This window comes from Struthio camelus, chromosome 17 (assembly GCF_040807025.1).
Source record: "Struthio camelus isolate bStrCam1 chromosome 17, bStrCam1.hap1, whole genome shotgun sequence".
NCBI lineage: Eukaryota > Metazoa > Chordata > Aves > Struthioniformes > Struthionidae > Struthio > Struthio camelus.
Genome location: NC_090958.1, coordinates 11,153,989 through 11,181,673, shown reverse-complemented (window position 1 = coordinate 11,181,673; position 27,685 = coordinate 11,153,989). Strand labels below are relative to the sequence as shown.

Genomic DNA, 27,685 nt, shown 5'->3' with positions numbered 1-27,685 from the left:
GCTTGATATGTGTAAATTCTCGTTCTTTTTTCCTGCATCTGTTAAACTTTGGGATATGGTCACCAGTGGACTTCTCCTTTCTTCCACACACACCCTTGCTGTCGCTGACTGCTTGTAGTGCAGAAATCTAATTTTTCTGGAATACTCTGCTTTTATTTTCATCACCTTTTGCAATTCTTGTGTTCAGCCACCTGTTTGTTCAAAGCTGGATTAAAATATGGCAGTGGATTGCTTCCTGGCTTGCTGAACTCAGTGCTGAACTGCAGATGGAAACTCTATTTGTGATCTTTATGGATCTACTAAAATTAATTATATATGACTTCAGTTTCCGCCCTATACTTGCAATTTAAGGGTTTCAAAAAACATATGGGGGAGGATGCGGCCGGAATGTGGATTGGAGGTCCAGGAGTGGGTTGCAGTGACATTATGATGTCTGTGTCTTGTTCCTAACCTAACAGGTCATCCTCCAGTGAAAAGGAGGAGTCTGAAAAAGCTTCTGGTTGCCCTTGATCTAGCAACCTGAGCAGTCGGAACTAATATCAAGTGTATTATACCGCACTGATTATTTCCTTTTTAAGTAACAGGATCTAAGCTCTTAAAAGTTGTAGCCTGTACTGATGTCCTGTGGCACCTTCTGCCTTGTTGATGATATGTGCGTTTCTTATGAGTTAGATATGGAGAGGGATCAATGGCTACTCTCAGCCTGGATTTTAAGTGAAGTATAAAATTCTGTCACCAGTAGTTACCTTAATTAAGCTTCCTTAAAACAGAAGATCATTCCCACAGAGATGTTTCTCTTTACACAAGTGCTCCGTAAGCTCTAGATGAGGTGAGCAGTGATGAGTGGTGATGACTTGTCTGCAGAGATGAGGGAGTGTTTCTTTGTCTTCTGCCTCAGGCTTAGTCCCAGTACATATTCCAGGGTGTCGAAAGGGAAATTTGCTGTGGGATTGCACCTGACTGGGGATGTTTTGCAGTTCCTGCTTGAGAAGTTTTAGATAGGCCAACAAGGCAGGAAAAGGAACGAGTGGAAGGGTTTGCCTGGCTTTGCAGGGGCAGCTGATTTTGAAACCTGTTGAACAAATGCCGTTCTGCTGTCGTGATGTTCCTTGTCGCTAGCTAGTCTCGGGCTTTGCTGCCTCTTGCCGGGATCAGCTGGTTCTTTCTGGTAGGTTTCAGTGTCATAACCATTCTGTTAAAGCAGTCATAGCAGCTAGTAATTCATAGCCTTGTCTAGCGATAAGCTCCCCTGGCTGCACAGATGTTGCATAAAATAAATCATTAGCACAGCTCTTATGAGTTGTCCTTCCTTGTTGCTTTTGTTCAGGTAGCAAGCGATGAACAGCTTGGCCTTTGAAACATGCTGTAGGTGGAGTGACCTCTGTTTCCCTTCTACGTAACTCAGTGGCGTAACATTTAAAACAAAACAACCCCAGCCTATTTTTAGCAGGTATTTAACTAGCTGAAAGCAGCTGTTTTTCCCCGGATAACTTGTTTTACCCACATGTACCTGCTGGGTTTTCTTGTTTGTTTTTATCCACTGAGAATACTGTGGGAAATCAGTGGAATATGATAGTCTAGCACAAAATGTGTCAATAAATGGATTTGAGAACATATGCGGATGCTCTTGGATGCCAGAAGAAAGGTAGAGTAGAAGGAACAAATCCCCACCCTTCACCTCCAGCTTGTGTTTTATGTTAGCACACCTTCTGAGAAGCCTGGGGCATGAAGGGGCAACTGCCAGCAGCTGCATCCAGAAAAGCAGTTTCAGTAAATGTCTAGCAGCAGACATGTAACAGATGCGTTGGTTCCAATATATTCGTGTTATATCTGTTCCTTTGCAGAGCAGCTACCAGATCTCAGAGTCATGCAGTGCCTGCTTTGGGGTTTTTAGCAACATCTGTTCCTTTACAGTCAGGGAGTGCAAGTGCTCTGTTCTTATCTCTGTCTGTAGAGGATACTGGGCTTCATGTTTTGGTGGATTTCTGCTTTGGGAGAAAAGGAAGGCTAGGCTGACTTCGCTGTTGCCCTCCAACTCCTCATCTGAAGGTTAAACATTAAACTCACACTAAGTGTTTTGCTTTGGGACTAGCTCAGAGTTCTGACACTCAGGGTTTTATCTTCTGAAGTTGCCACTATGCAGGTGTGGTAGGTGGAGAGATGGATTATTTTTATATCTTGTCTTAGAACCTAGCGCAGGGTGTAGGCACTCAATGGGGGACCATAACCCGTTGAGAAGGGTGCTGAAGGTAAGGTCATTTCCGACTAATCCACAGAAGGGTACTGAGAAGATTGAAATCGTGCAACATAAGCATGATTCCAGCTGCAAAGGCTCTTTCTGAAGCTGAGCTATGTCCTACAGAGACTGTCATGGCAAACCTTTAAACAGCAGTAACTAAAGAAAATCTCTTGGGCTTTTATCTTGGTGGATGCTTCTGCCACAGGACTTTAGCAGATACGTAAAGGGCACAGGTATGTTTTTGTACTGCATTATAGTGCTAAAACCTGGATATAACAAAATCAAGGGCACTTCTATAGCAGTCAGCAAACCTTTATTGAGGGAAATGAATTACTTGGAGTTTTTTCCACTGTCATTGAGTGCTTATGTTCTCTTATGGTCTGCTTGTTTTGTTATGTTACTATCCAGTTATAGGCCAAATGTGGTTTTTTTTCGGGTGCTGTATCCTTTTAGCCACCTCTAATGTAGAGGTGATGTAAACGATGTTTGTAAGAGAAGCTTGAACAATTGTGTAGCGAGGATTCCCATTTGTTTATTTTAGTAGTTACTTAGGAGGGTGTTTGTCAACAACTAGATACATTGGTTATCCACTGACGCGTGCATGCATTGTCTCAAGATCTGCGTTGGCTTTAGCTGGCAGATGTTCATCTGCCTTATCTCCGACTTTACTATCAGCATTGGTGGATGCGATCGCTTGCATTCGTGTGAACGCGCTATATAATATTGTATATTCATGGTAATTCTTTTTGCAAGAATATTCGAACTCAGAAAAGGACTTGGAGTTCAAGTTTGCTTTTCTCAGGTATGTATGAATTTTCCAAATTCTGTCACTATTTCTTTGTACTCATTAATAAGGTTCTATCCTGAAACATTCTCACTTCAGAGACTGAGGAAAGAGATTTGAGAAAATTAATGACATGCCTGAAACCCTATACAATTAACTGTGCACAATAATGCTGTTGAGACTCTCACTGCTCTGCTGTATGGGTTTAAATAGTTATTCCAGCAAACCATGTGAGAGTAATTTGAGATTGTTGCAGGACGGGCTCACACTGTGGTGCTTTCTATCTGCTCAGGAATGTGAAGAGTAGTTTCAGCTTTGAGTTCTGGTAGTTGCTACAATGTTTGTCAAATCATTGCTGTCTTGCTGAGAACGCCTCAACGCTGCAGCTCTGCACAGTGCTTTCCAGCCCCTTGCTTTGTCCATCAGGACATTCAAGAAAGAATTACATTTACAAACGAGGCACAGGAGATTCCTGCTAGAAGTGAAATGACATTTATGGAACAGGAAAGCTATTGCTGCTGCAGTACAGGGAAGTGCAGTGTTTGTGTGGCTACAGTATCCTACAGGTTGTCCAGCTGGGAGTCTTACTTTGAGATCTGGAAGTTTTGAGGTGGGAACCCTAGGAGTTTTGCTACATGGTAACCAAGGTAAACTGAGGTAGAAATTTCAGCCATGATAGTTATATAGCTCTAACGTCCCCATCCCCCAATATGGACACTTTATCGTGTGAATGTATTTTTCAGTTTTGGGTTATGCAGCTTTGAAACTTAAACTGAGGGGGGATAGTGGGGAAAACAACATTTGTGAGGGGAACGAGGAGCAATTGGAGCTATTTAGCTGTAGCGATGTGACCACACCATTGTTGCTGTGAGAACTTTGCTGCGTAGAGGATTCCAACATTTATGCCCATCCTGGGTGTTGACTTCGTATCGCTATTATAATTTTGTTTGTTGGTTAGAGCATCATTCTTGTCTTTTCCTTTCTCTTCTTTCTCTGTTGTAACAGTTAAGAGGTGCCCCGTTGGATGAGTCAGGAAGAGAGCTTTTTTTCTTAATTGCTTATAACTCTTCCTTCTGAGCAAGAATCAGCTGACTCACCTGTAACATACTTGGTTATCCTGGAAATAGCAAACGTGCATCCACAGCAGCTCTTCCTGCTCTCCTTCTCTTGTGTTGTTGATCGTTAAGACTTCCTCTGTGTGCACAGGAGAAGAGCTGGCAGTTAGAGACAAGATATTTTCTCTCCATCTTTAGGTCCTTTGACCTGTTACTTTCTTGCGATTATAAAATAACTTCAGTAGTTGGTTTTCAGCTCCCTCTTGCCTGAAGCTGACACCCAAGAATATAGATTCACTATAATAACTGGCAGTAACTTCAAAAGACGAAAATCCCAGGTGGTAAATTCCCTTTCCAGCATCATGTGAATTTGCAGCCAAGTTATAAATGCACAGAAAATAAGATTTATAATGCATGTGGTTATAACATCTTAAACTAGAACAACCTATATGTACTTGCATAATAAAATAGCCTATGAAAAACCAAGCAGCAGGCACTCCAGTGCAGCACACAGTAATTACGGCAGCTACTAAGGAGACAGAGTGATTTGAGGTTTCAGCAAAAGACAGAGCTAGAAGTAAGGAAGTCTTGATTTCACATACAGCTACGCATTACATATTGCTACTGACTTGCTGAGTGGCCTTGGGCAAGTTAATTGCATTCAGATGCTGCGGCTCTACTGAACTTGTTTGTAATGTGTCTCGCTACTTCCACTGCCATCACTAGAATAATTACTGGTGTTTTCAGTGCTGCTGTGATAACCAACGCAGATTGAGCGTACATGAGATGTTAGTAAAAACAGCAGTTTCTGCCAAAGTATTATGTGTACCACAACCGTTGCTAGCACTGCAGTGATACAAAATTGTAGTAACAATTTCAGTGTGGATGCAATTTCTGTTAAAGGCGGATGATAGTGGCTCATTCCAGTGCGATATTGTGTGAATGGACTGAGAGCTCACAGTGCAGAGTTTTTTGAAAATGCATAATGCTATAAAGTGCTTGGTATTCTAGCTGTGCACACTATACTTTGTATTTTTATGGGGATACTATTTATGGTGCTCTATATGGTTAGATGTATACAGAAACCTATAAATAACTTTAAACCTTTGAAAGTTTTGCAGCCCAGCCACAAAATATACTTTAGTTGTAGCAATGTGTGCTATCAGGCATTTCAGTGACAGTTAACAGGATCTTAACCTTTGAACCACTGATTGTATTTGCGTTTCCTTTGTATTTAGCTACTGTTTCTGATGATAAAATAATGCTGGAAAATGATAGTTGTTAGTCATGTTTCTTCTCACAGTCCTCCATGTACTGTTTGCCCCTTATTGAGAAAGGTTAATATTCTCCTCGTCTTTGGTTTGTGTATGTGTTTTTGCATGTCTCATTTAATGTTTCTATTCTACAAGCAATTATAATTGTTACTCTAAAACAGAATGCCTGTTGTTACAGAGCATAGCTCATTATACAGATGATGCTCAAGAACTGTTTATAAAATGAGTGTGTGCCAAGCAAGTCTGCCAGCAATGAAAACAGGAGTTGGTGGGGAGGTGGTTTTCCCACCTAACTGTAGCTGCATCAGTCTTGGGACTTAGTCACAGCACTGAAAAACTTTATCCATCCATCCAGAACTGCTGGATTATATCAAATTTCTGCCATGTCACTTCTTCAGTTTCAGTTAGGAAACAACAATGAAAGCTCACAGACCTTTTTTCCATTTTTTTTTTTTTAGTGTAAGTGTAAAAAATGAGATGGTACTTTGAACAGGGATGGGGATCAGAAAGTTGTCCTGATTGTCTGGCCAGTATTATCACAAAGGGCAGGGAAGAGGAACTCGGCTTCTCTCAGAATGTAGAGATGAAATTTCATGTCAAAATCGATTACAAAAACCTTGTTGCACAAAAATTACAGTTGTCTCTAGTGTCCATCAAAAGCACCGCAGCGAAGTTCTGCTGACGAAGCTGCTTGACAAGTTAAGAGAACAGCAGAAAGTTAAGAGAACAGCTGAGGCAGAAAAATGGAATAACGTTGATTTAAATAAAGGAAGTAGTTATAGCTCCAAACGAGTGTTACAAAGTCTGTGCCTTTAGGTATAATAGCAACACGGACAGCTTTCTCAGAGGCCTACGTGACTAAGGTGCTTTCAGAACTCAGCCCTAGACAGACATCTCTTGAAATCTTACTTAAATTTTCTGTCTGGGATACCATGGCCATGCTAGCTAATAATACTCTGTTGCCTGCAAAAAATGCAGCTTACTGTCCCTTGATTAAGCACTGGAACAGGTTTCCCAGAGAGGTTTGGATTCTCTGTCGTTGAAGATTTCAAGGCATGACTGGGCAAAGCCATGAGTGACTTGGTCCAAATTCAGTGTTGAGCCTGCTTTGAGCAGGAGGCTGGACCAGGTGACCTCCTAAGGCCTCTTTCAAACTAGTTGTTCTGTGTGACTTTTTTTTGTTAACTGATTGCAAAGTCGGCAAACAAAAGTCTGATCTGCACAGACACAGTCTAGTTTTTACTAGGCTTTCCAAAACCAGCATCATCCATAGAAGCTGGATAGGTGACTCAGATGGGAAGAAGAATGAGAGAGCCCGTTTGTCCACGGAGCTTGGGAAAGGAGCATATGTGCAAAATGCATCTTAGGTTGATCTCATATTGATTTTTCAAGGTATGGCTTCTTTTAGGAACAAATATATTCTTAATTATCTGTACTTTTTCTGGTGTCAGCACAGCAAACCATGGAGTCCTCACAAGGCTACATTAATCAGTCTTCGAGAGTGTGCTTGAAACAACTAATGATGGGGGAGATGAAGCAGCAACAAAAATAGAATAGTTGTGTGTGTGTGGACTAATTACAAATTGAGGGACTAGAGATCAGGCAGTTAGCAAGGAGAGCCTTCCTTCTAATGCAGCCAAGAGAGGAGCACTACATGCAGCAAGGGTCTAGCATTTTTCCACTTAAGCTTGAACAGTTTTTATTAGTGTTAATGGAGAGCTTTAATCATGGAGTTAATCTGAAAATTAAAATAAACTGGAAAGTCAAATAACCTCTGCATTCCTAATAGCAAAAGTTACTGATGCTCATTAGTCAGACTAAAGCTGCAGATGTGTTTTGCAGAAAGACAAATCAGAGCATCAAAAAATTAAAACTTCTGTTTCTCAGCATTAATATCTATTGCGCTTACCTACGTGGCTGCTGCCGTCCTATTGTCTGACTCATTACTTTGTAAACTACTTTGAGATGTCTTGAGTGTGCAAGCTGCTATGAGCCACATTTATTTCTGTAACCCTGAGAGCTCTACACGGACTTAAAAGCTGCCCCCGTTTCCCATCGTGACAGGGGAACGATATAGCTTCATGTGCCATATACCTCTAACTGTGGATGGAAGAAAAATGATCTTGAACTATGAGATAGGCGTTTTACATTGTAAAGCAGACGCTTAGTTACCTGTCAAGCTGCTCTTTTATTTTTCTTTTTTTAACAAAAAAAAAAATTACCTCTGCATAGTTTGGAAAGCAATGTCAACCCAACTATTATTTGCTCTGAACCCAAAAAGAGCTTGGTTGCCGACACAGGTGTTTTCAGGTTATCAGTGTGAATATTGATCAGTATGTGGTAGAAAGGAAAACTCTTTTATTTCTGCTTCTCAGACCATTAGTATCAGGCCTGAATTTTCTGTATCTTGATCATAGGAAAAACTGGAAGCTTATAACAGTGTGAAATGTTACTTGCATGTTTAGGACGAGAGCATGGTTCATGCTTACCTAGAAGGAGGAGATGGAAAAAGCAGTCTCTGCCCCTCATGTCCAGTTTAGTCATATCTTGCATGCCTCATTCTCCTTACTGAATATATTGCTCCTTTGCAGGACTTCTTTAGAGCAGGTTCATGTTCTCTAGCTTTACCAATAGACGTGAGTACAGCCTAAGTACCTGACACACACTGACAATCTCCCTGGACTGCCACATCTAGAAAGGCAAGACAGAAATAGTGTGGGAGGGAGAATGGGGACACAGACTGCTGAAGTGAGTTGCGCAGTTGCGCAGCTTATCAGTGGCAGAGCTGGGAATAGAGATGAGGTTTCCTGATTCCTAAAGCAGTATTTTTCTTGCCAGCTCATGCTAACAAGCCAGGTAGCAAACCCGCCTCATTTGGGAACATCAGTTCGTGTCCATCTAATGCAAAGCCAAGAAGAATGAGGGAGGAGCAGCAGCATGTTCTTTTCTTGCCTTTCACCATCTGCAGCCAGTGCCTGCAGATTGTGCTTGGAGAATGTCTGGAAAACCCCGGTTCCTCAAGGCATGAAGTTCCTAGCTTATGCTGAAGTCCATGGGAGTTAAGTACCCAGATACCGTACCTTGAAAATCTGGGCTGCAAACTGAGAACTTGAAGAAAAATCATCTTTTATGTTGCCTCCATGCTGATCTGGCAGCTACTTGACATTGAGAAAACACTTTTTTTTTTTCCTTGGCCACTTGGGAGATGCCTGACAACGGCATAGTGGCTGTAACTGAGACAGGTTGAGAGGCAAAGGGCTTCCTTTGGGTACATGTGGCAGCTTTCATGAAATGGAAAGAGGAACTGCAACACGTTTTTGACTTTGGAAGTTGTAGCAGGAATTAATTAGCAATTCCACATCTCAGACAGGATTGGAGGATGTGCTTGGATTTCTGTAGGCCGAGTCCAGATCTGCTACCTGCTTCTCAGCGTAGAGTCTGATAGCCTTTCCCCCAAAAGGTTAGTTGCATATATTCAAATACTTCCTTCCTACTTGGAAGTATTTTGAAGTATTTGATGTTGCTGTGAAGATAGGTCCGCTGGAGAATAGCCAGATTTCTCCTTCCCTCTTACCCTAGAAAGTCACGAGCGAGGCAGTTCTGCCGCCCTTCGCTGCCCTAAGCAGCCGCGCCTGTAACAGACAACACAATTATTAACATGAATAACCTGATACCTGTGGGATGACTTAATGACCGTTTATGAGACTTTAGATAAAAATCACCATGAGAAGCAGAAGTATAAGTAGCTGCTTGTGAAGCATGAACAACCCAGGAGAAAGCTTTCGAAGCGGCTGCCGAGCGTAGTTCAGCGTGCGAGCTCCGAAAGGTTTGTGTTGTTCTTGAGGCCTTTTCCCCTGGCGCTGGAGAGCTGCGCCGGCGAGAGCCTGACGGGTGCCAGCCCGACCGGAAACGCTGTCTGTCGCAGCTCTGGAGCAGCGCCCGTCGCTGAGGTATCCAAACGCTTGTCAGGAGCGCGCGGGCGTTCAAACCCGAGCAGAAAGTCCCCCAGCAGCAGGGCAGCGTTTGAAGCGCGGTCAGTGGAAACCCCCGTAGTCCCATACCTGACAAAGCAATCCCGTTTCCATAAGTTGCCCTGCTATGGGGGGGGGGTTGTGTTTTGCCACGATTCGGTGAGACCGTGTGTCCCCCGCCCCGCCTGACCGCGGGTCTCGTGGGGAGGGGTATCGCCCGCGGAGGCCTGGAGGAGCGCAGTGCAGCGCCAGCGGTTTGGCCAGCATGGCTGTCGGTTTCCTCTGCGACGTAGCCCTGGGGCTGCTCGCTGCGATCACCCCCTCTGACACCGGTCAAGCTGACAAAACAGTGGCTGCTGCCTTTCCTGAGCTGCAAACGCAGCAGTACCACCTCGCTGCAGCGCTGGGCGTAAGGGCCGAGGTGTCCTGTCTCGGGGAGCTGGCCCCCTCGGAGGCAGGATCTTACGGCTTTGCGTTATAGCGCGGTGGCCTCCCTTCTGCTCTGTGGCCCCGTACGAGCTTTGATTTACCGGCCCGCTGTGTCTGACACGACTCATATAGCGGTGGAGAGGCCCCCGGGGGGCACTTAATGGGGCCATGCCCCGTCTCATGATCCAGCGCATCTCATGCACTCTCACTTGGAGATAGGAAAGAAGATACTTGAGAGGTGTGCAGAGATGAGATAGGGTTTTCTGTGTGTTTTTTCCATGTTCTTTCAAAACTTGGTACTTAACGTCTCAGGGCGTGTGGGTATTTTAACTAAACAAACACTACCATATTGGGTTTTTTTTTCCTTTGGTGTCTTCCATCTGTCTTTCATAGCTTTTCTTCCCCTTTTGTATGTGTGCCTACTTGCTGGGATTTTCTGACAGTAAGTGTATAAAGCTGTTCAACATCTAAACAGTTCTGAATAATGTCAGAATCTTTTTAGTAAAAGTGATTTACTTAAGTGGCATCTGGAGCCGAGGACTAATATATGACTCCTTTTGCAGCAAACATTTCTCTGCAGACAGGTTTCTACTACTGAGCTGGGAGGAAGCTAAAAGCTCATTAGCCTCCTGGAGTCAGAGCAGCTGATTGGCATCTGGAACTGCGAAGTTGAGTTTGACAGGGGCTTGAGGCCAAAAAAGTGAGATCTGAAACACATGAGCCTTAGTTAAACACGCACAAAAGAACAAAGGAAAGAAAATGGTGGGTCCAGGCAGCCTCAGCAGAAAGGAGGGAGTCCTTTAGGAGTCCCATAGACTTGCAGTGATGACTCGAATTCTGAGACATTTTTGTGTTGTTAAGCTTTTGGATATGTTAGTAAGATACTAACAGTATTTTATTAGTGGACATAACTGTGGTGTGATTTTTATGGGTGTTCCTTTAGAGAATCACTCGGTGTCTATTTCTCTTTAAGAACTACATTTTATACAGTAAGCTCAGTCCCTTCCACAGTTGGAGTGGACAGTTAGGCGTCTGCACGAGTGAAGGCAGTGAAAATGGTCTGTCTCCTGCTCCTTTCTGTTCAGCTCTATCACATGGCAGCTATGATCAGAAAAGCAGTAGCATGCTTTTACTGAGCTGTGTGAATCTTGAGTCCCATCTGTTGAGTTTTTTAAGGAAACTGTTTTTATCTTGTTTGGGTTTTTTTCAGTTTCAGGAAAAGTCCCTATAAACACACACATTCTGGCATACATGCGTGTACAACAGTAAAAACCGCAGTTGTTTATGTAATGTGAAAAGTAACAATTTTCCTCAATTTCCCAATCTTCATTAGGTCTGCCAACCATCTTTGTTTCTTTTTCTCCTTTGGGAAAGCTTAGTTAAATAGAAAAGGCTCCTATTATGTTCCAAAAACCAGTGAATTCAAGCCTTACCAAGACAGGGAGGAAGCAAATTCCAGCGTAAAGATTCCTCTATTAAAAAAAATTCCTCCCTTAAGAAGTGGGATCAGTTCCGCGCCGCTTGTATCAAATGAGTTTTTTTGTTAGCATCGCCTGATTACTCTTGTCTTTTCAGAGTTGCAGGTAGGGAGCCGTCTTTGGCTGCACTATGGATTTTGATTACTGTTGTATGCCCACATGTTCTTGGCTTGGGCTTGCGGCGCGGAGGGCAGTATGTTGATACCTCCCTGAGCTTCCCCATTTTCTGCCAGTGTAACTGGCTCAAACACCAGAAGCCAGATGGGCTGGGCAAGCTTCTTATTTCTGGCTTGGATTTTGCAGTCCTTGCAATTGCTGTGACTGAACAGAGGGGTGATAAAACAGAGCTGTGTTGTGCCACACGCAAGGAGACCCCCCTCAGGGCATGTGAGTAGTCACCAGGCACTACCATCTGGGTCCTTTCAGGGAGAAAAAAAACTAAAGTCATTCAAGTGTAATTCTGGACCCTGGCAGTGATAGGAACAGACATGTCAGAAACACCCCTGGTCAGCAGTAGCAAAGCAGCATTGAGATCTAAAAGAACTGGTGTGGGCACTTGGCTTTATCTGCTAAAGTAATTGTTCTAATAGTCCTTTTATGTAGCAGACTTGGCCTCCGGAAATTCAGGTTTTTCCTCCAAGAGAAACATACAATCAGTGACACGCTTGGTATTGATCTCGTATGTGTGGGCCAAATGGCTGTCTGTTTAAGAAGTCCCCAGTGCCGTTTGCATCATCACTGCGGCCAGCGTCCTTTCGCTGTCAGCTGTCAGAGGCACGTGTCCAACCTGAAAGCTTCAGGCAGAAACTTCCCTGGGGGCAGCAAGTAAGATTGGCTGCAACTAGGAGCACGTACGTTGCTGCTTTCGTAGTTTTGATCTGCAGACACTGAAATCACCAGCCTGATAAGCCTAATCTGTCTTTTGTCTTGAAATACTGTAACAGATGAGACAGAGTAAATGATAACCCATAAGACTGCCACAAATGCACAGAACTTCTCCAAACAGGGGAACATTCACCTCTGTCTTAAAGTAACTCTGATGCACCATAACTATCATGAGTGAATACCCTCGCAAGGCTAGCGGTGTCACGCTGTGAGACCCTGCAGAGGTGGTGGACCTCTGACAAGAATTAGATTCTCATTTGCTCACAAATATGAGCTGGGATTTTGAACCAGGTCCCATTTTGAGATTTTGCACTGGTGATGCAGGGCCTGAAGTGCATTCAGAGGCTTGCAAACACCGTGGTAAGCTATTATGGAAGAAGGGGAGCCTGTATTTTTAAACAGGTCATGTTTGAGGTGTAACTTATAAAGAGGAGACTCCAGGGCAGGTGTGTACATGTGAGAGAGAGGGAGAAAGAGGAAATGTTTCTTAACGTTTGGTTCTAAGCACAAATTGCATTTCAAAACAGAGTTGCTTTTGGAATAGCACGTCTGTCCTGTTCTCTTTAAAACAAAATGTATTCAGTTATCATTGAGAAGTACGTAAAAATAACTTCACATCAGAGAAACTGACAGGAAAGCAAGTGTTAACATTCGTGTACTGTACTTAAAGAATCCAAGATCAGATACAAATCTGTTGGGACTGGGAGAGGGGGGAGGAAGCTATTTACATGAACCTTCTCTTTCAGTCATTGAGCCAAAGGGCTCGGTATTAACTTTGGATCTAAAGCAGGTTAAGTTGTTTGTATCAGTGGGGTGTTTCCAAAAAACAACTAGCCAACCCTCACAAAGGTGACCTACAACTGCTTAAATGCACTTCAAGTCGCTAGCTGACCGCTTCTTCCTCTAAATGGCAACCTTTCGCAGTTCTCCCTTCTCGGCACCAGCCTCCCTTCCCGGCTGTTTCCTGCCAGGCTTATGGGGGCATCACATTCCCCTTTCGAACTGGGAGGTTGGGTAGTGCTCTAGTTATCTGCAGCAACATTCAGATCCATATTAAGTGCTGGTCCTCTAGAGCCTTCACTACTGATTAGTGAACAGGGGAGAGGAGGTTGTTAACTAAACATCTCCAGTTGCCAAGAGACTTAGCTGCATGTACTTGAAAAAAGCCTTTGTTATTGGGCAGTGTGTCAAATGCTGTTGGAAGAAATGCTGCTTGCAGGTCATTTGGAAAGAGGGCTGTATTAGCTTTAAAATGTCTGCTCACAGAAAACAGAAGTGCTGGAACTTGCACAAGGTCAATGGGTTGTGTTTAATTGGGCCATCTCTCTGTTAAATTTCATATTCCTTGAATATGAAGTGTAATATAACCAGTCCGGACGTATTCTTACAAAACACCCTCTGTAAGAGAAGTTACCCTGATGACAGCTTGTAGAGCTTGGGGAATGTAACGAATAATAGGAATAGCAAAAGATGGTTTGCTTTCCCAGGCGTCCTTGTTTCTCCTGCACGGCTGTGCCCTCCCATTTCCTTTCCCTGCTGCCTTTCTGTCTTCCCTGCAGTCAAACCAGCTCATTGCGTTGGCTCTTTGCATACCTCCACACCTGGTAGTGCTGGTAACTTTTCTCTTCTGTCCTTTGCGAGGGGATTTTTGCATGCTTTCCCCCTTAACTAGCGTGCCATTGCTGTTTTCTTTGTGGGAAGAAGCTGGGGAGAGTTTGCATGATTTTAGAACTTATCTGCGACTTAGTAGATGAGTTGGAAAGGTCACAGACTATGGTGTTCGTTTTCTAGATAGAAAAACTGCTCTTAACCATTCCCTCATGCCTGATTTGAGTCTCGTGTGTCCCATATTATTCTGACTGTTCTTTTCAGCACTGTTCAAAGGCTGTTCTGTCTTCTGAGCTCCTGCTCAGTGTTGGACGTAGCATTTTTGATTTGGAGCTCTGCAGTAAGCGTAACACCTCTCCTGACGTGCACTGTACCTTGAAGTGAAAGCTGTGGAGACTATTTATAACCCTCCCCCTCTTATTTTTTCTTCATCCTTTGCAGAAGTTTGCTTTCTCTCTGTTGTGCGATGCTCAGTATTCTGCATTTATCTGCAGTGAGCTGCATTCTCCATCGATCACTCTGAGCATTCGGCTCTGTTGGAGCTGGCTGTATTTGCGCTACTGTTAAGTCTTTCAATTAGAAGAAGCCTGCAAGTTTATGTTGACATTCAAGCTGCTTTGGGCACCAGGTGCTGAAGCACAGCATACAGATGGAATGGAGCTGATGGGCCTTTTTTTAAGGACCCAATTACTGTTTTTATAAAACCAGCCAACCCCTCCCCCCCCCCCGCCCCGCACTGTGAGGTTTTTCTCATTTACTCTGAAACTGTACTGAGGGGTGAGACGTCCTTGGGATGAGAGGAGATGAAGTGCTAGACTGTATGGATGCTTATATGTTCTGAAAATGTTTCTGCAGAAAATAGTTGTGAACTCTAGTTTACGCTTAACTTGCAAACAGTGGACTCCGCAATTTGTAATGAAGTTACCAGCCCATTGGTGAAAGGGGGCAGGAGTCCAGATCCGTCAAGCTAAATTCTTATTATTTACATGATTCTCTGCTTTTTTTTTTTCCTCCTTCTTCTTCGCCTCCCCTCTTGGTTTACAGCTTCCTAGTTGTTTAGGGAGCTGCTTTCTTTTTCTACAAAGTGTATTAGCGTATATGACCTTGCAGAGCAGTTGCAGTTCGGGCTCCTCTCGCTCCATCTGCTGGTGGCTGTCACATCTTGCGTGTTGAATCGGCCAGCACAGCGGATGGCTGCGTTAGCAAGTGGTGAAGCAGAGTAAGAGTGGATCGGTGGAGCGAAGCGGTCAGCAAGGGTGTCAGGCCAGGGCATCATGAACGTGCCAGGAACTTTGAGTCCAGGCTAGTCCTGGTCTGATTGCATTTGTGACTTGAACGTCTATTCCTGGCTGGCATGCGCTGGGGATGTCCCTGTGTGCATCTGTTGGTCTAGCTTCCTCCTAAAGAAAACCAATTGGTGCCGTGTCTGCTACATGTTGGGAACCAAAGTGCAGTACGTGGAGGCAGTTGAGAAATTTGCTTCAAAACTGACCTGAATGAGAACACTGATGTAAACGTGCCTATGGTTACTGCAGGAATGAGCAGCTATCAGAGTTCGTTTTCGTGATTTTGTTTTTCTAGGGCTAATGGACTTTTTGTTTTCCCCTTATTCCATTGCCAGCATCTTGTCAGCTTTGTATGAAATCTGCTTCTTTATGAAACAGCAAGCTAGAGCCTTTGTGAGGATATCTGTAAGGATAGACAATGAAGCCACACATCTCTCCTCCAGCAGTAGAACTGTCATCTGACCAGCGTACACATGTCCCATGCCTGTAGGGGAAGAATAAACCCTTAAATAATATGAGTGATGGAGGGGAATAGATTTGGCAACCTTGCTCCAAACAGAGTTGTCTGAATTTGGGATTAAGCTGGCGTATCAGGGGAAGGCACCTGGTGCAATATTTTATGTTACTGCCAGAACGCAGCTAAGTATGGGCACAGGATCAGCGCTGCCAACATGAAAGCCAATAGGTCTGTGGAGGAGATGATCCAGTAGCTGCCACATCGTTCTCAGCACAGAGACTGAGGGTTGAATGGATTGCGAATGGTGAATCACCCCAGTTAATTCCTCAGGCCTTTTCCGTTCATGATTGAAATTACTGTCTGTGCTGTCACTGTTCTGTGGGCAAATAAAGGATAATCCACTTGGCACCTCTTTGTAGTGTGAACTTCACACAAAACTAATCCCTTGGCTAGTTGTGAGGAACTCAGATGAACTGCTTCTTTGCATCATCCTTTTTTGCAGAAAGATGAGACTACAGCACTTTGGTGAAGATGGGGCTAGTGTGGAAGATCTTTCGCTGTGTACACATTCATGCCAGTGGTTGGGGGGATGCCTTAGATGCTATGAAATGCCCGACACTCACAATGGCATCAACACCCAAGGCATCTTCTGTTTTTTTTAAAAGGCAAAAAAGCTAATATAGCCAATCTGTTTGCTTTGCTTCTTGCAGTGAAAAAAGCAACAAATGATACCTATGCTTTTACAGGAGGAAAGGGTATAAATTCTAACTCGACAAATCTGTAACCTATGGAAAAAGTCTCATACATTCCATCAGAAATAACCATTTTCGAGGCACTGCTATATCCGGACTATAATTAAAACAGCTTCCTAAAGAAAAGAACAATGGATTTTTTTGTTTGATGTATTACCAATCACTAATGACCCTCTTTTTTTCATTTCCATTTAAAAAATGAATATAAGTAATTAGCCATATCTTGCACAAAAGTAGCATTACCTGAAAAAATAATTAAGATGATCTTGAAATTAAGGAAATCAGTTTAGAAGAGAAGCAGGTGCTTAATAGAGGTGAGACCAGCTGTGCTTCCCAGGAATGTGCTTAAAGCACTTCGTGGAAAGATGTGTGAAGCCTCCGCACAACACTGGAAAGGAATTTTTATAATAATTCAGACAAATTGCATCCTATGAATAGAAAGCTGGATTCATTAGGACAGAAGGCAGATGGAAAAAATACAAAATGTGTTTGTTTCTTTTTAAGGGACTATAATGCTTATGAAAAGTGTCAGCTTGTTGTCAATGAGGGGAAAAACCCTCAGGTGCAGCAGTAATGTTCTTGCTATTAGGGTCTCATCTCTGCTAATGAGTAGCCGTCTGTGAGGGACATTCATAATACTTTATTTTAGCAATTCCTGCCTGCCTTTTTCTCGCAGAGCTGGACTTGTACAGAAGTGCTGCAGTGGTGGGACTCTTAACCCCTCCCTGCATATGAGGATTGAGATTAAGGAAGACGTGTCCAACCAAGAACATATAGACTAACTGAAAGGGCAAACTGTAGACTGCACTTAAAGAACAGGGGAGGGTGAACTTGTGAGGCTGTTTCCAAGTATGCCAAAAGTATGACTAGGCGATCTAAAATAAATCCATCAGAGAAGGCTGACTAAAGAATTACTGTTCAACCACAGACGAGTCTGAGCTCAAATACAGGTGTGATATTTGTTCTATACTAATGTTCTGTGTTTATGAGCCTACCTTCATCTTTTTGGCTAATCTGATTTACAATTCAGTAAAACTTCATTAAGTAGCAGTGTCAATTCCAATAAACCATCCTAAGAGGTTTTTTTTTTTTTTTTTAACTTCTAGTGGTAAGGAAAGGAAGTATACGCTTACCGTCAGGTAGTGGTGTTTTTTCTTGAGGTGCCTTAGATTGCCAATCCACCTTATGAGCTGGTAGAGGAAAAAGGTGATATGAAGGTTCTGCTGGAGTCAAATAATCACAGACTTGTTCAAGACATGGAGAAAAACTATACAACTGTTTATGCTTCATGTAGTAAGTAACTACAGCTTTTTTTTCAGCATTCAATATAGAGGGCAATGATCCCAGTGCGAGGAGAGGACATTGGAGAAGAGGAAAGAAGGTAGAATAGATTGGCAGGATGCCTTTGGGACTTGCCATCTGTTGTGGCTTGCACATATCTGTAGAGTGTCATGTAACAAGCAAGTGATGGCATTAAAACCAGGCACAGACATGGAGCAGGCTAATTACCCAGTGGTTTGAGAAGCATGCAAGTGTGCTGGGATGCATGTGAGAAGTTAAACAAGGAAAGTGTTAAACAGCACATCAGAGCTCATGGATCTTCGTGCACACATCAGACTTTTAGTCAGCCAAGAATTTCTCTGCTCCATGCCAAGTCTCTTTTCTTGGTTTCAGTGGGACAAATAAGTGCCACATACCCGGGGGGTTAACATGGCCGGGTGTTTATGGTTTAGTGTTATACAAGGTTTACTGTTTTGAGTTCTGAGATCTTGTCTCACATAGTCCCACAGCAATAACTATTATGAAAAATACAGCCAAGGTTAGTATATGAAGTGTAAGGCTTTCATTTAACAACACCTTTTATATTCTTTAGCAACAGAGACTTTTTACAAGAAAACCCCCATTTGATAGGATTTCGTTGTTCAGCCTGCTTGTTTCTAGGTTTGTGCAGTGTTTGAAAGTCAGTAGTCTGTGCTATGCACTGCAAAATGCCTCTATGAGAGGGATGGGTGATTTTGAGGAGGAAGTGCAGAAGAAAGGGAGAGATTTGAATTTGTAGGTTTCCTGTCTTGGTAGTAGAAAACTTTGCTTTGAGTTATGCTACACTTTTAGGATAGCACCTTGTTACATGAAGAACACTTTTTGCATGTGTACAAATCCAAAAAAAATTCTGCTTAAGACAAGCCTCAGATTTTCCCCATGCCTCAAGCTCATTCACAACTTCGTGCTTTCTTTCATATCGTTCTTTTTTCCAGGGCTGCTTTTCCAGGTAATGTCTGCTGAACTTTGCTTAATGCAAGCGGCCCAAAAGCCATCAATCTAGGGATGTTTTCCAGCTGCAGTGACTACAGATGAGTTTGTGTTTACTATAGATTGCTTGTGCCTTTTCTGCACTCACCAAAACGCTTTGGGGGAATGAATTTTTCGTTGATGTAATCTGAACAGCACCAGGAACTTTGGGATTTTATCTGGCTGGCAAGTCGTTTAAGTGGATGATGGCCTTTCCTCACTAATTAATGCAATGTGTCATGCCACACTTAGTGGGGGAAGATAGGTAAAATTGCTTCAAAATATGCAACAACTTGCTACTAACTTGAAAAGAGATGATGACAGAATAGGGCCATGCTGTATAAACACCCATCACTTACGGCTCCCTGTTATAATATTGTGTAGTCTAAAGATAATATAGCGTAATAACATTCTAAAGAAATTTTCTATTATTCCATTTCAACCTACACTGATACAGTATCAGTTAAATTAACTGGCAGGGCGGAGCGCTGCCGAGTACCGAATACTCTCCTGTTGTGTCACATCTAGGATGATGGACTCCTTGCCCAAGATGGGGCCCCTCTTTATTGTGGGTAGACGGATAAATCATAATCCTTTGCATGAGGAATTTGAGACACAGAGGCTACTGTCAGTAACTCGCTCAGCATCACAAAAGGAAACGCAGACATGGGAATAGTTCTCATTCCTGTTGTGCTTAAACTGCAAAGCTGAAGCAGTGACTCGGGCTGTTTTGTTAACATGTGGGTCTGCTGCAGTCTCCTGGTGTGATATGACATTAGTGTATTTCTTTGCCTAATATTTGAACTGCAGTCGGTGTTTCTTCCTGCCCCTACCAATTTGGGCATTCTAGTCACTTTGGCATCTTGCATCTTTCTTTTGGCAGGCAGTGTGAGAAAGGAGTGAGTACTATGACCCTATACCCTACTCTCTTTGGTAATGTTGTTTGTGTCTGTAAAGATACTGAGATTGATTTGAATGAAGAAAAAGGAGTGCAAGTTGAATTTGCACAAAGTCTAGAGATGAAAAGTAAGTATTTGTATCAACAGTCCCGGCCTCTTGTCACCTTGTTGTTTCATGCATGTGCTCAGCCTGCTAGTCAGGTTTATAGCAGAGCACAGATTTCAGCAGAGAGAGAACTGTCTACCTGAAGACCAGCAAAGGGACCTTCAGTGCAGGTGAACATCCTCTGGATGAATTCCCATATGCACAGCTTTCAACAGGTGTGGCTAAAATGTCCTGAACATGGCAAAAATCCTTCTTTCTGTGGCGTAGCTTTCTCTTGGCTGTTCTTACATGTGGTTAAATAAAGCTATGTTATGTGTTCACTCATATATTGCCTTCTCTCCTTCTCTTGTTTCTGTCCTCCTTGTTCTCCTCTTCTTTCACCTTCAGGCTTTGAATTACTGTACCAGCCAGATGTGGTTCGGCTGTACCTCTCCATCCTCACCGAAAGTCAGAATTTTAACACTCTGGAAGCGGCGGCAGGGGCTTTGCAGAATCTCAGTGCTGGGAACTGGACAGTGAGTGCAGTCTTCTCTTTAGTCTGTCTGCTGTTTCCTTTTTGTAAGTTAAAAACAAAGCTACATGCCATTACTAGTGCACTGTTACTTTCTGTATTTGCTCCTCCCTTAGAAAGAGGGGAGGCAGGAACTCCGAACAGTTACTTCCATTTTATTTCCCTGCTTGAGATGCTTTGCATCTTCTAGACAGACGGTTCTTGTGTAGCGGAAGTGTCACTGAGCTCATGATGACTTAAACTTGAGCAGCTTTTAATACTTAAGCCACTTAACCATAGCTGCATCCATTTGGCAAAGCCTGTTGTTAGATGGTTAAGTGTCCTGGATGCTTAATTCATTGGATTGTCAGATTTCTCAAGAGACTGCATTCCAGAGTGTCTGCTGATTTCCTCCTGGAGCATCCCTATCCTTATTGGAGCTGTTCTCACAAAGGTGTGTTTGGTCACTCCTAGAATTGTATGGCAAGCTGGACTGAACAGCAGCCTGAGGATCAGCCAGCTGGTGCTTCACAGCCTTTTTGAATGGAGTATATTTTCAAATCAATCATGAAACAGAATAAAAGCATGTAATTGCAGGTGGGGGAAGGTAGCAGATATTTTAGAAGCGTCACTGTTCCTCCTGAGTGACCTCTTTTGTCTAATCCAGAGGGATATGTTTCCTCACTGAGTTGTGTACCGAACAGAGGCTGGCAGATGATGCACCTTTTTTCTATTTCTGTCCTCCTTTCTCATCAGCTTGCTGTAGGGTGTACTTCTACATGCTTTCTTCCTTGGTGCTTCATGAGCTTGGATGGTGGGTTAAGTTGTAGATGCATCAGCACACACAGTCTAACTAGTGTTGCAGGAAAAAATTGAATTACAACACTGAAAAATGCCAAAAAGCAAGGGGAGGGTGAGTATGTGAATTCACAAACCTTTCTGTTGTTTCTTTTCCCTTTGTATGTTCTAATCAGTGGTCCACGTACATCCGTGCAACAGTGCGGAAGGAGAGAGGCTTACCAGTGCTTGTGGAGCTGCTCCAGTCCGACTCCGACAAGGTTGTGAGGGCTGTGTCAATTGCCCTGAGAAATCTTTCCATGGATCGTCGCAATAAAGACCTTATAGGTATCTTCTGATCGTTTCTTACCGGACAGGGCTCTTTGATACCTGAGAGACCTCACATTTCCTCTCTTGAACGGAGGATTCCTTTTGTTATGAGGTTTCCATCAGCAGTATTTAAGACTACTCTGTGTAGCCACCAACTGGAGGGTTGCCATCTCAGAATGTACAAGCCATGGTTTGAGGGATATCTCAGTGCAACTCAGGAGTAAAAACAGATCCCTGCAGTAGAGGGTGTATGGGTGTGCAGAGGATCAGGTGAGTTAAGAGGCTACTTGCCTTTTCTTAAGCTCTGACTAACATGGCACGTGGGCTCCTAGCTGCACTCAGTGGTTCCAGACAGGTGGCTCCATGGGTCTGCCATGTAGATTCGAGCAGCAGTCTGCCTCTTGACATGCTGAGCTGCACTAGGGAAGCACAGCGGACCTGGATGTAAAGTTGTCCCTTTTTACTCCCTGGGAATTCCTCCTTCCCTTCTCATTCTTCTGCACCTTATTTGCTGTAGAAGCTGGACATTTGGCAACTTACAGTTGAAATACTCCTTTTAATTAGATTCTTCCACAGCGCTCGCTAGCTCCTACCAAGGGGATAAAGGTGCGTTCACCTGCATGTAAGTGGGAATCAGAAAGGTTCAGCTGTGAGTTGAGTTTTCTCTTGGATGCCTGTGTATTTAACTGAGGTAGTTGTTTAAACTGTAACCTTATCAGGCCAGGAAATATTGGTCACACATTTTAAGGCCGCTATCCATGCTGATACTAATAAATAGCAAGCTGCAATTCCACCTCAATACACTAGGTTTCTTTTTTAATAGTTCAGAGGTGTAGCTAGGCAAATGGTAGAGACAGACCCCTGAGAGTGATAAACTCTGGACTCCTTGTATTTTCTCCAGTACTACGTACTGTGAAGGCTAACTGTACCCAGGAGGAAATACTCTTACCTTTGTTGGGAGAAGGTTGATAAATGCACGGCTGCATACCTTGCCCCAGAAGGCCTATTACAAGGCTAAGTTGAGTAAACCATGTGTGTGTATTAGCATGAATATGTGGCATTAGCAGCAGCTACTGGATGCTTTTTGCTTCAGGCATTGCAAAGTATGATAGATTTTGGCTGTAAAATTCTCAGTAAAGACTGGAAACTTTTTTCCCCTCAATACCTTTTAGCATTCACAATGAAGTAGTTTGTCTTGGATATCAACTCTAAGTCACCTTGAAATAATTAATAAATAATACACTGTTTAGCTATAGTCTTGAGGTTCCAAACATGTTATAAAGTCTTGTGACCTGACAAACACCCCCGAATTTTATAATTCGAGATGGGAAGCTGAAATTATTAGGGCTGATTAATGGCTAATGGTATCTGTTCCCCTTATCTAGGTAGTTATGCCATGGGTGAACTGGTAAGAAATTTGCCCAGCAGGCAGCAGAGATCTTCAAAGAACCTGGAAGAGGATACAGTGGTTGCGGTGTTGAATACCATCCATGAAATCATTACTGACAGTTCAGAAAATGCAAGGTCGCTGATCCAGACACAGGGCATTCAGAAGCTGGTAGCTATCAGCAAGTCAAGGTAAGTGATAGTTGAAAGCAAAATGCACAAAAACTCACTGCAAACATGAAAATGTCACTACAAACAGCGATATTTTGCTCTGTGGAAGTATACAAGCCTCCTGATCCTTCAGAGGTGTAACTAAAGCAACTAATACGTGCAGTAAAAACACACTATCAGTCTGCACCTTTAATAGGTTTAGTTGGCTGAAGATAAAAAGTCAGTTGAATTAAAAACTTCTGTGAAGTTAGGGCATGCTTTGTCCTTGCATCTTAGCAATGTGCATGTGTTTAGCAGTCATCGTTTGCAGTGAAGCCATGACCTTTATTTTCAGAGTGGGAGACTTTTTTTCTGCGGCAGCGTTCCATTTCTGAAATAACAGTTATAAAATTTTATTTATTTTAAGTTAAATGGTTAATGATGTGCACTAATCATTCTGGCTGGCTGAGAGGCTGATGGTGATAGTTTGAAGTGACAAATTTTCACAGTGTTGATTATGTTGAAAACTGTATTCTGACTGGCTTAGAAAAAAATGAGTTTAGTATAGTTCAGCCAGTTAGAAATGAGCTTGCTTATAGGCGTGTTTTCAGCAGTCTTTTGGGAGACTAGATGAAGACTTCCCTGATTTGCATTGTTACGAAATATGAAAGCCAGCCAGGAATCTAGCCCTGTGTTACGTTATAGAGGGTGCTTGTGTAGTGACTTACTCAGAAATGAATGAGAACTCGTTTTTAGATTAGAATCACTTACTTTTTGCTGACCCAAAGGTCCTTCAGACCACGAAGCCTACTTCATTAAGTTCTGAAGTTGTACGTTGGGGTGAAGATTTCAAAAATGGCTCTGAATTTTTTTTTCCTCCCCCCTTTACCCACCCTCCGCTGGCCCAGTTAAATCAATCCAAGCAGGATGAAATCTATTTTTTGTTAATGACATCTACAAGGCCGGGGGTCACTGTGAACTTCCTGGGTATTGTTTTAGTGCAAAGAGGTCGACATATGAAAAGTCTTGTATTTCTTGACATTTGAGACTCTAATTTTATCTTGCAAATCAGCCAGTCTCCCAGAGAAACAAAAGCAGCATCTCACGTTCTTCAGATGATCTGGAGCTATAAAGAGCTACGAAATGCCCTGCAGAAGGATGGGTGGAACAAGTCACACTTCCAGGTAGAGATGTTGGGTCTTAAGTTTAGTTAGTAGTTATGGAAATGCCTGAGTGGAGGGTGTCTTATCCTAAGTTAGTTTAATATTGGTAACCAGGGGTTTGATTCTGTTCTTTTAGGTCGTACGACAGTGTTGTTACAGTATATTCAATCCCAACATTATGCTGCTTTGCTGGGTATGTTTTTCAGTGGTCTGTGAAATGTAGCTGTTTTACTTTTGGAAGTATGCCACCTTGCGCAAGCCAAATGCCCTTCTGGCTTTACTGGAGGAAGAGTTAGCCTTTTTTTTCCTCAGTTGTGTCTCATTTCGAACATACTCAATCTAGTAGCCTGGGGCAGCCACCTGTTCCTGATGTGCAACGTCCTCACCTTTCCGTGTGAAAACCGTGAGCTCCTTTTACAGGCCAACAATGCAGCCATCTCGATGACAAGAAACAGATTTCACCCCAGTGAAATGTATGAAAATACCCTAGTGCCATATTATCGGCAGAAGAGGGGCTTAGCATCATTCCATAATCTCACTCCATGCTATTGCTTTATTTGTTCTTCTTGTTCCGTTTACCAGAGTGGCAAATTCTTCTTCATGTGTTTTGTCTCGTAGTCCGTTTCTGCAACTCCAAAGGGTTCCAAAGGTACCGCTGGCAGGTCTGGCTATGACGACAGCACTTTGCCCCTGGTGGATAAAAGTCAAGGTCAGTTCTGCTCGTTGCCACTTGTGCTGTGGTCTGCTTGCTTGCTTGTTTTTTTTTTGGATTTGCCATGTCTGTGGTATGAAAGTGATTGGTAAAAAGGTATTATTTATATGGTGCTTTTTACCTCGCAGTCCCAAAAATGATCAGTTTTATTAACTGTATGGATAGTATTCCTTCCCTTGTGAAAGGCACAGTACTGATGTTGCATACAAGTTGCGAAAACAAAATAATGAGTTAAATCTTCCTGGGAGAATTTGTGATAGGCGTGAGTTGGAATTTAATTAGAACAAGAACGGCCTTGTTTGAGAATGTTATGTATTAATAAATCCAGCCTTCGGCCAGGCAGTGGGCTTGGCCTTTAGCATTAGCTTACCCCGGGGCGTTGACTCAGTACTTGGTTTTCTTGGTGTTTTTTGTTTTTTGTTTTTTTACCCCCTCCTCTTTTAAATACATGTTTTGGCAGTGCTTCTTCATCTGTCATGCAGGTTTTCGTTGGAGATGTTTTATCCGGATGCTAGCTAGACCTAACTGTGCTTGTTCGTCAGGCTTGACACAACCGCACAAACGCTGGTGTAGCTCCAGCTTTAGTTTCGTTATGATTGCTTTGTCTCTGAACCTGGTTCTGATTTCTAGCAATCAAATGTTAACATTTCTTTCCAGAAATCTCTGGTCTGCTGTGGCAGAGTTCGACCTGTTGCACTTAACTTAGTTTAACTGCAGATTACTGCAGACATATCAGCCCCACTCTGCCCTGCCTGTTTCTACCTCACCTTCCCTGTCTTCCATCCAGTCTGGCAAATTATACAGACAGAGGATGACTAGGATCAGTTTGCTGATCTGACAATAAAGTACTTGTTTTCTTTTTGGGTTAGCTTTTTGTTGGCTCAGCAAGCTGCTGGATTGGATTGTGTGTCATGTGAAGCTGCACCCTTGCTTTCTTTCCCTTCTATTCTGGAGAGGTCCAGAGAGAAGCTCGTTAATAGCAGTATATAGTCCAAAGCAGATCTGATGTTTCTGTTATCACTTGGAGAGAGGGAGTTACATATTGCAGTGCCAAAATGTAAGGGATATATGTGCTTTCTGGAGAGCTGAAATCAAACTTTCGTTTCTGAATAAATAGCAATTGAATAGGTTTTCTTACAATAGTTTTTGTGGTCAGTACTTCTCTGTTCCTGTGACTAATTTAAAACTACCAGCTGTTGAAAAAAGCAAATGTAACACACACAGTTTCAATGCTTCTGTTTTATAGATAACGAGAAGTCTGGGAGTCGTGATATGATACCTATGGATGAACTTGGCCCAGGTAAACTCAGTCGTAGATCAAAGCCCCTGTCTGTTTCAATAGAGTGCACTGTCACTCATAGAAAAGTTCAACTATTTCTGTAGGTGATATTCTTTCAAATGGATAAAGCTGACATTTAAAAACAGAACTTTACCTTACAAAAGATCAGATTTTTTTTGTTGCTGTTGGGGTTTTTTTTGTGTGTACAGTGTATGCGCCAATTACTCCACAACTCTAAACATACAACAGAGAAATATCAACATAACTTTCATTCCAGTATCTGGCCATTGAAGCAGCTGCATACCACATTACAGATTTGGAAGTCTTGAGATTCAGAGGAATTTAGTATTTTTTTAGAAGGAAAAAGAGTTTAAAATGTACTCTATAGTAACACCAAAAATAAGTTGGTCTCTTTGACCATCCTGGCTCCGTTTTTAATTTACCTGCATCTAACTGAGCCGCCTTTTTCCTCTAGAAAGAGAGCAACTGCGTATTGTCTCCATGAAGCGCTTTGAGATTGATAACCTCTGCAGTCTGACTTGTAGTTTTTTTCTTTACTGAGGTGGATAAAGGTCATTTGCAGCCCCCTGGGTATTTGGTTTAGTTCTTCCAATTGACAGTATTTGTCCTTAAATATCTATATTAATGCCTCCAAATCAAACAGTTTGACATACTGCTATTTGTGATTGTAGCTGAAAAAAAGAGCAAGTAGAACCTAGCTGAAAACCAAGCATGTTCAAAAGTTAAGATGACAGGGATGTAATTCCTTTCATATTCTCAGCAAAATAAAATCCCAGCTGCCATGAATCAGCCGTTCATGTGTGCTTTCCTTAAGGGAACAGTGAAACATTTGTCCTCACAATGGAAGAAAATAACTTCAGAGAAGATTGCCTGGCAGGATGGCTGTGTGCTTTCATGAGTTATTGGTACAGCTCTGAGTACCAAGGGAAATGCAAATTAACATCATATGTACAACATCAGGCACGTTCTCTGGGCCCTTCTGTTCTTCAAACCTTTCATCACTATTAGAAGATGAAATCTGTGACAAGTTTTCCTGATCCCTGCTCTTGAATACTTTTAACTCCAATATAGCTAGAACTTTGTGCATCTTCAGAGGTCAGCTGAGAAGGGACTAAATCAATTTAACCCATTTGCTCCCCTTAATTCTAGGGAACTGGAATAATAACTTAGTACCTCATCTCTTTTCTTCAAGCTCTTCAAAGCGCTATATATCTTTTGTCTTATGTGCTTATTTGCATGAGGAGCTCTTTGAAATAAATTTTCTTATTTAACTACATTGTGGACTGTCTTATTCACAGGTTTTTGTTGTTGTTGTTGTTCTCCTCTGGAGTGAACGTGCAGACATAAGGAGCAGAGCATCAACTTGCATTTCTCTGGGCTTTTACATCCAGTAAGCACAGGCTGTTGTGTCCCTATGTACTCCGCACCAGTCAAAGCTGAGCCTCTAGGAGGGACTGACCTCATGTATGTTTGCCAGGAAAATGCATGACAGAGTACCTGAGAAAGGAGTTCAGCATCCCAGCTCATAGTGCCTTTCTCTTTTTATTGTCAAGTCTTGTACCCTGGTTTTGGTCACTGTGTTTTTTCTCCCTTGCTTTCTTCTCCTTCTAATTTCACTTGCCCTGAGGTCTTTCTGCTTTATATTCACTGTCTTCTAGAGAATTCTCATCTGTACTGCCTCCAGCTTTCTGATGTCTGTTTTGTTTAATTCAGCTGCTTCCAGGTTTCATAATTATCCTGCTGGTGCATCAGTTTGAGGCAATTACACTTTCGTGACCAAACACATTAGACTGTGTCCCTGCAGAACTCTGTGCGTTTCCATACGACACGCATGTTAGAGGCACCCATCCGTTCAGCCCTGATGG

At 42.7% G+C, this 27,685-nt stretch overlaps 1 protein-coding gene across 29 annotated transcripts in view; it reads left to right on the top strand.

Moving 5' to 3' along the window:
• Nucleotides 1–27,685, top strand: part of ARVCF (ARVCF delta catenin family member) — a 305,859-nt gene that overhangs the window by 265,229 nt on the left and 12,945 nt on the right. For all 29 annotated transcript variants that reach the window (XM_068911528.1, XM_068911536.1, XM_068911526.1 and 26 more), the window contains 6 exons: nt 19,900–20,027; nt 20,977–21,127; nt 22,495–22,687; nt 23,718–23,829; nt 24,427–24,517; nt 25,767–25,820. In XM_068911528.1, coding sequence (XP_068767629.1) covers nt 19,900–20,027; nt 20,977–21,127; nt 22,495–22,687; nt 23,718–23,829; nt 24,427–24,517; nt 25,767–25,820 — 729 coding nt within the window. The remainder of the gene's footprint in view (nt 1–19,899; nt 20,028–20,976; nt 21,128–22,494; nt 22,688–23,717; nt 23,830–24,426; nt 24,518–25,766; nt 25,821–27,685) is intronic.